The 7,809-nt window shown below is 31.2% G+C and overlaps 3 protein-coding genes across 5 annotated transcripts; 1 reads left to right on the forward strand and 2 right to left on the reverse strand.

The window, feature by feature from the left end:
* Positions 1-55: 55 nt before the first annotated feature.
* Positions 56-1,246, reverse strand: LOC123709446 (B-cell receptor-associated protein 31-like). Its single transcript, XM_045660810.1, has one exon. The coding sequence runs from the start codon at positions 1,136-1,138 to the stop codon at positions 470-472; it is 669 nt and encodes a 222-aa protein (XP_045516766.1). The 5' UTR covers positions 1,139-1,246; the 3' UTR covers positions 56-469.
* Positions 1,247-1,551: 305 nt separating this feature from the next.
* LOC123709758 (dynactin subunit 2) lies at positions 1,552-5,516 on the forward strand. Its single transcript, XM_045661291.1, has 9 exons — positions 1,552-1,741; positions 1,831-2,033; positions 2,384-2,519; positions 2,661-2,767; positions 2,958-3,074; positions 3,360-3,435; positions 3,942-4,100; positions 4,339-4,435; positions 4,783-5,516. The coding sequence occupies exons 1-9, from the start codon at positions 1,706-1,708 to the stop codon at positions 4,959-4,961; spliced, it is 1,110 nt and encodes a 369-aa protein (XP_045517247.1). The 5' UTR covers positions 1,552-1,705; the 3' UTR covers positions 4,962-5,516.
* A 416-nt stretch (positions 5,517-5,932) lies between these two features.
* On the reverse strand, positions 5,933-7,265 carry LOC123709759 (60S ribosomal protein L27). 3 transcript variants are annotated; one of them, XM_045661292.1, is made up of 3 exons: positions 7,171-7,265; positions 6,607-6,836; positions 5,933-6,150 (listed from the first exon to the last, which is right to left on the reverse strand). In XM_045661292.1, exons 2-3 carry the CDS (start codon positions 6,823-6,825, stop codon positions 5,965-5,967), a joined length of 405 nt encoding a protein of 134 aa, XP_045517248.1. In that variant the 5' UTR covers positions 6,826-6,836; positions 7,171-7,265; the 3' UTR covers positions 5,933-5,964. The 3 variants fall into 3 exon arrangements, with proteins under 3 accessions (XP_045517248.1, XP_045517249.1, XP_045517250.1); XM_045661293.1 differs by having other exon boundaries at positions 7,061-7,207; XM_045661294.1 differs by lacking the exon at positions 7,171-7,265 and adding an exon at positions 6,995-7,013.
* Between the last annotated feature and the right edge of the window lie 544 nt (positions 7,266-7,809).

A 7,809-nucleotide genomic window follows, 5' to 3' on the forward strand; every position in this document is an offset into this window, starting at 1 on the left:
AAACACACCAATTGACCACTCTTAAACATTAACATTGTTAAACTCTTTGACTTTTAAATATGAATAAATAGACATGTTAAGAAAGTAAAGGAATAAAGCAGGTGTAATAAATGCACAAAAACTTCTATTAAAACACAGTTTAGAAAAATTTCTATTTAATTAGAACTTAGTCCATACATTAGAATTTAATAGTAAATATAAGCCAGGACCCTTACATATAAAAACAATACATACCTAGATTTTAAATACACACTTATAAAAAAAATGCCCAAAACAACATAATCAGACTTTTCAACGCTAATAAACCTACAAGACTAACCTCACAATAACAAAATAAAGGTAAATAAATATTTTTTTGTTTCCATACTAAAGGCTTGTTCAAGGCTATGAATCACAGGATTACATCATTCATTTACAATTTGTTTTCATGAGAATATTTATTATAAAGAGAGAATAATGATTTGAAAACTTATTCATCTTTTTTATCTCCACCTGCTACTGTTAGCTTCTTTTGCAATTTACTATATTCCTCGGATAACCTATCATATTCTTTATTCAATGTTTCGGCTTGTGATTTCATTGCTTCTTTATCCTTTTTTTCCTTTGACAGTTCCTTTTCTAGAATTGTAATTTGACTTCTGATGTCCTCTACTTCTTTCTTGTTTTTCTCATCTCCTTCTCCCTGCTGCGAAAGAAGAGTTCTGGCGGTGGCGCTTGCACTTTTAGCTTGTCGTAAGTTCGCTTCGGACTGTGCATACAAAGACGCTAGTTCAGAAATCATCTGAACCAACCTGCGAATAACGATGAGAAGGAAAAGAGCGAATCCTGATATATAAAAGTTTCTTTGAGCACGGAAAAGCCTCATGCTACCTTGCATTTCTGCGTCAAGGTGTTGGTGGTCAGTTGATTCGATGTTAGAATACTTTTGCATCTCACGTATAGCATCTAACAGGCATAGCACCAACACACCGATCAGCACCAAAAAGTAAATCGAGGCTTGTCCATAAATAAACGCCAGAAACTTCGATTTGAATAACTTTTGCCATCTCGAAGGACTTGCGACAGGCAATGATAAAAGAAGCACAACCGCTATTTCAACGTATAAGAAAGTAGCAATAATCGTCCACTGCAAACTCATGTTTAGTTTGTTAATGCAAAACTAATAGGAAATCAAAAAAAGCTTTATTTTATACTGAAATATCAGGACACGAAATTCAGATGCAATCAAAAATATCAATGACTCATTTTCTAAGTAATGTCATTTCTTTAGGATCAGTGACATTTCTAGTTTGACGTTTATCATGACGTGTACTTCAGTTCAGAAAGTACAATAGGTGAATTTTACTTTGAATTACATGTAAAAAAAAATAACATTTAACTTTTTGAATCCTTCCAGATTTTTACTCTTATAATATATAAAAAATAAAATATTCATATCAATAAAAGAGGAAGTGAATATTTCGGGATTTTATACGAAAATATTAATAGAAATAATTCTTAAACGATAGGAGCATCTTGTAAATATGTATTCTGTATGCTGACAGTGACACAAAATTCGAAATAAAATTACAAATGTAAAATCTGACGTCACTTCTAACTTTCAGTAAAATCAAAAGAACGGAATGTAAAGAAAATAAAAAATCTCTCAGACCAATTTTATTTGAAATAAGAGCGTATTTTGTGACTAATTCTCAAACGAGTAATAATGGCAGATCCAAAGTACGAGAATCTTCCTGGAATTGTAAGTAAAATGTTCAAAATGTTGAGAATTATTGATTTATCTAACCTACTTCATGACGAGACAATATGAATTCTTTGTAAATATTTTAGGCCTACGATCAGCCTGATGTGTATGAAACAGTTGATTTGCCGGAAGCTGATCAACAAGAGCCGTATGAGGAAGAAGACAATGAGTGCATTGAGCAGTTACATCTCTCTGTAAAGGACTCTTTCAATAAGTTTAAAGGAAAGTTTCTAACTGGAAATGTTGACTTCTCTGATCGATTAAGCAGAAAAAGTAGAATAGGATACAGGTAATATTTAATTACGGTAGTTGAATACAGTTCTAGGAATCCATTAATACAATAATCAGAGCAACACAGTACTATATAAATACAGTTTAGTTTCTATAATTCATATACATATGTAAACACAACAAAACATACCTATAAGATTTGAGCATAAATTTGGCATGAGTTTGATTTTTATGTCTAAATCTTCTAGTTCGGAATTTATACTGTTATTAATATTTGATTTATATATTTTCCAACCTACATTTGAATGCATAAAAATAAAAATTAATAAGTGAATTTTCATGTATTTATGTCTACTAAGCTTATTTTTATACTGAATTTTTATACATCAAATGATTTTAACATGACAGATCTGGTGACTGGGAGTTGGCTGCCTTGGGCGAACCAGAGACATCATTAGAGAGGTATAATCGGCTCCGATGCGAGTTTTCTGATCTTCTTAAGCAAGTTACTGAACAGCAGAATAAAGCCTGTGAAAGTGAGAAGGTAATATATTTTTAAATTAATTAATATTACCATTTAAAAAATTTAACTTTGCCTCTGCCTTTTTCATTTTGACTACTACTACTTAAGATATAGAATTGGAATATAAAACATGTTTTAGCTTAAAATAGGTTTTTTATTTAGGATGAGCATTCAAAGTTAGCTGCACAAATAACAACAACAAAGAAATTATTAGAAGAACTCAAACTAGAGGAAGGAGAACAAGTAGATCCTAAAGCTGAGAAATTTAAGTAAGCTACACAAATTATTTTGGGTAATATAAGTATATTCTTATTTTTCCATACCATGTTTTTTTAACACTTAACATTTTAGCTACTTTTAGTAATTGTCATGTATGCATTTATGTTATGTATTGTGCTAGTGCTTAGTAATAGATTTTTAATCAATTTATTATATTGTAAGGCATTTTGACATTTTTAGAGAATATTTGTCAAAGAATGGAAAAAAGAAGAATGGTGAAATGGTGACTGCACATCTGAAACTGAAACCTGATGTCAATTTAGCACAGACAACAAGAATAGCTCAACTAGAACACAGGTAATATTATTATTTAATTTGTGAGCTAAGAATTATTTGATTCCAGCAGGGTACAATAATCACCAATGTTAAACTATTTAGCATATACAGTTAGTAACCTATATTATCAGCAAGTAATAAACTATGTTACTTAAAAAAAATTATGAGTTACCAACTAAATTTATTAACAAATTAACAAGATTATGTCAGTAAACTAATATTTAACTGTTATTTAGGATTAGGATGAGTGGATTCCTTATATATATATATATTGCCTTATTTGAAAAAAAATCTTTCTTTATTTAGGCTACATAAGTTGGAACAAGTAGCTGGTGTAAGAGATGAAGAAGCATTCCAAAGGCTTCAGACGGTTACTGGAGAGGTAAATGTAAATTTTTATGATGATAAAAAAAGTCAAGGGTTGTTTTACAATAGAATTCTTAGTAATTTTAAGTATATAAGATTTTGAAGATAATTTACTTACTTTTAGCATTACTAATTGTGATGGTTTTTCTCTTGTTTGTACTTGTAGAACTGTATTGCATATTGTATTTTGCAAAACATTCTTATGTATTGCATGGTACAATATTTTGTTTTTAAATATATGTTCATAGTTACACATATGAGAAAAAATTGAGGCATTTATTCACTGTTATTTTTTTTTCTTCATATAGGTAATGTATGAATGTCAGAAAAGAAATACATAATAAATGCTTCTAATTTTACATTGAGTGCCAGTTCTCAAATTAAGGGTGTAGAACTGAAGAGAAAAACTGGCCATAATTTAATAATAATAATTTAAATTATAGCATTCATGATGTACACACACTCTTATTAGATGGGATACTCTGTTGTGGGAGTCTATAAATAAAGGAATAACGTTTCTAGGCGACACTATGCGGCGCTGCAGCGTCGTTAGCAAATCAAGCCAACCTTTTGCGTCCCGCGGAAGTTGCTGCGGCCGAAGCAAGAGTTACCTCACTATTGTCTAATGTGGAGGCTCTTAAAGCAGCTTGTAAGCCACCAGAGCCCGAACTTCAGTCAAAGGTAATTTACATTATTATTATTAATGGCAGCATTTTATGCTTTTCGTAATCAAATTTATAGATTTTAAATGGATATCATTGATTTTTTACTTTATTGACATATTCCTTTAACCAAAAACACCTTTAGCCTCCGTATTTAAGGGCATAAACTGTCAGTGTGCCAAAATAAAAAGACAGTGAAATGTGCAATTAACAATTCTCCGGGCTTTAGAATTTTCTTAATAGCATTTTATTTTCAGGTTGATGAGTTACACAAACTATTGAAACAAATAGACGGTATCTCGCACTCCGAAATATTGGAACGAATGGAGGCCCTTGAAGCTTTACATAATCAAGGTATATACTTACATTTACAATAACTAGTTATGCAATTTACTTTTCTTGTAATTTAGGTATAAATTCATATATTGTGGTTCGAGTTTTCCATGCACTTCGTAAGATTTAGAGAAAGGCTCCCGTGTATTTAAAACCAATAAATTTTTGATTTTATTTTTAATTTGTGCTAAATTTTGTAAATGTATGTTTATCCAATAAACGCATGCAACACATGCACACACATATTGAACAGGTTTATAATTAAGTGAACAGTCCCAGTTTCATCCTAATTATTTCAGTAGTTTTTGATCCAGGCCAACACTATTCTTACTTAACACACTTAATTATTGTTCAAAAAATAATTTCAGCAAGCAACTTTGGCAAATCACTCACAGAGCTGGAAACTCTACAGAGTACCATAGCAATTGGTGCCCAAAATAATAAACAGCTTCTTCAAGGTGTACAAGAAGTTTTTGCACATAACATCGACAGTCTGCAAAAGGAAATCAAGAAACTGGATGAAAGGATTGGCAAACTCTCAGTGTGATAGACGTGGCCATAGACGATATAAATTACGAGCTTGATATTGTATTTGGTTCTATCAAAAATTGTATATTTCTATATGACAACTAATAATTAGATACATAATTATGTTGCCTCTACCTGTAGCTCTATCAAGCGTTGTAATATAGTTATAAACTCAGTGTATAATTACACATACTAATATGAAATAGCGGTTTTCTAACTAAATTTTTCATACAAGATATTTTACATAAAACTTTGTCAAATAAAAGATAGAGCTTCTTTTAGTGAAGGCAGATATATTTTTGCGAGTTGCAATAAAAAAAATGAATTTATGATTACCATTTTGCATGCAGCAAAATGATTATTTTATTTCTAAAAGCTTTTATTATTAAAATTCATTCCAATTCTATAATACTCGACATAGTCTTGCTTCGTTGTAATTTCAACCTTAATGCATTATTCACAAGCTTAACATTGGCATAGAAGTCTGCTGTTTAAAATCATTAGAATTAAGTTTAGACTGCTTATTGGAATAAATAATTTATTTAAAACCATTATAAAGAAATTATTACATGACCAGCATTGTTTTACTTAAGAAGCATTTAATTTCTCATGATCTCTATTTCCAAAAATGTATTACTATTTTTTATATATATTAATAAAGGTAAGACTTAACTGAAAAACCTAAGAGCACCCCAGACCCAACTGAACTGTTCAACATGTTGACAATTACATTTTGGTGAGAGCTGTCACAATTTAAAAGCAATAGCATGATTCTCATAGGTTTTATTAAACATGTAAATAGAATTGTATACTGCCAAGGGTTTTATTTTTTATTCAACATTTTCATATCAGCTGCCTCACCTCACAAGAATACTATACAGATGTTTAGTTGTTACCCTTCTATCATATCTATTGGTATCCTTGGTATAAAACAAATCTATTTAATACTGTTTTGATTGGACTGACAAGCAATGGTTAAAAAAAGAGAGATTGTGTTTTTGAAATTTTATTTAAAGTACACCTTAGAACCTAAGCTTCTGGAAGAACCACTTGTTCTTTCCACTCTTGTATCTCTCTTCAAAGCGCACTCTTGTGTTGAAGCGTAGCTTCTTGCGTTTTGCAGGGTCTTTTAAGTCCTTAGCACTGAACTTTTCAAAACTGATGTCTAAGGAGTACCTAGTGGGCATCAGGTGGTTGTAGTTAACAACCTGAAAAAAGTTACATTTTACTATAAATTAAAACTAAATGACAAAAAACATACTTGTTCCCTCATAAGTATTTGTAAATTAAATTCAAATCAATATATTTAGAAACTTTTATATTATAATACAATATAAATTAGTAATATATAAACTTGTTAAACTGCTTGTGATTTTTATTGAAATTATATTACATCCAAAACCATACAGATACAATATTCTTTAGTGCAAAAATAATTTGTAATCATCTGTTTTGATTATTATACTTAGATATAAGATGTAACCTAAGAGATTCCACTTTGTTATTAACACAAATCTAAACCGTAAGTAATTTCACAAATCTTAAAATGATTATTGTTAGCTATACATTCACATTCTCACATGGCTTTAAATCTGATTAACATACATATAACCTTATGAACAAATTTTCACCCACAACACTGCAATGTATTGTTATGTACGTACCTTGACGAAAGGCTTGACTTTGGAACGCTTGTGGATTTTGTTTTTGCCCATCCTCTTGTGAACTTTCCTGGGGTATCTATCAATACCGGCGAGAAAAGCGTGAGCGTATGGCTTTTCAGCTGTTCCCTCGTCGTAGGTCTTAACGACGATAGCTTTACGCCCCGCGTACCGGCCACTGAGGACCAGCACCACTTTGCCAGGTTTCATAATCTTACCCATCTTGGATGGATCTGCAAATAAACATAACCTCCTCTATACTTCAGGTAACAAAAACAAACTATTCACTGACCCCCACTTATAGCACTTCTTCTTAGTATTCATCATAGTATTGCATTTTATTTATTAACTTATTACTTATAACTATAATGCAAATACACTAACACCTTACACCTTGTAAACTTTTCAGGTTTTCGTATTATATTGATAAATAAAGATATGTGAAAAATATATTAACCGTGTTGCAGTGGTATTAATAATTGATAATACTAATTATTCGTTCTTTAATTCATCACTTATTTAGTTAGGATTTTCTTGGATTTATTTTAATGAATATACGAAACTCACATTCCCTTAACCCGTCGACAAGAAAAGACCATAGACTAGAAACGTTGATAGCGCGACGACATTGACTTTGACATATGACTAGTTGGTACAATTAAAGATACTCAGAAACAATTTGACTTCGATTGATAATAATTTTTCGCACAGAGTAAATATTAATATTCACTTTACTGCGCAAAATTAATTTTAATCATTAAATTTAATAGTTGTTGGTGATTAGTACGTATTGAAACGGTGATGTGTTCTGACAAGAACAGATCAGAGTTCAAGAAACAAAAATATGTTCTGAAAAGAACAGTTTATAAACGTTTTCGTAAGATACGATAATATGTTCTGAAAAGAACAGTTTATTAGCGTTATTAGCGTAAGACCACGATATCGAAGTGTTCTTAGAAGAACACGTTCGTACACGTTCATTCGTTCGATATGATAAGATATTGGTACGCTCTTTTCTTGAAGGACCCTCGAGTCGAATTGGTTCGGAAATACTTTAGTGGGCAGCTGGTTCCACATAGCGGTGGTGCGCGACAAAAGCTGCCTTAAGAAAGGCTCAATTGTGGAACCACGGATGTTGGCCTACCATAAGCTCTTATTGCAAGCCTATTGACAACCTCAACTGATATGCATCGCTTATTCGTACCA

The sequence above is a fragment of the Pieris brassicae genome, chromosome 5 (genome assembly GCF_905147105.1).
Source record: "Pieris brassicae chromosome 5, ilPieBrab1.1, whole genome shotgun sequence".
In the NCBI taxonomy this organism is placed as follows: Eukaryota; Metazoa; Arthropoda; class Insecta; order Lepidoptera; family Pieridae; genus Pieris; species Pieris brassicae.

What these genes read in the sequence shown, in the direction of transcription:
- LOC123709446 (XM_045660810.1), bottom strand. Translation starts at nt 1,138, where the DNA reads ATGAGTTTGCAGTGGACGATTATTGCTACTTTCTTATACGTTGAAATA.
- LOC123709758 (XM_045661291.1), top strand. Translation starts at nt 1,706, where the DNA reads ATGGCAGATCCAAAGTACGAGAATCTTCCTGGAATT. An exon ending in TTCAGACGGTTACTGGAGAG is followed by an intron (nt 3,436 to 3,941) that starts GTAAATGTAAAT and finishes TAACGTTTCTAG; the next exon opens with GCGACACTATGCGGCGCTGC. An exon ending in AGCCCGAACTTCAGTCAAAG is followed by an intron (nt 4,101 to 4,338) that starts GTAATTTACATT and finishes TTTTATTTTCAG; the next exon opens with GTTGATGAGTTACACAAACT.
- LOC123709759 (XM_045661292.1), bottom strand. Translation starts at nt 6,825, where the DNA reads ATGGGTAAGATTATGAAACCTGGCAAAGTGGTGCTGGTCCTCAGTGGC. An exon ending in AAGTCAAGCCTTTCGTCAAG is followed by an intron (nt 6,151 to 6,606) that starts GTACGTACATAA and finishes AACTTTTTTCAG; the next exon opens with GTTGTTAACTACAACCACCT.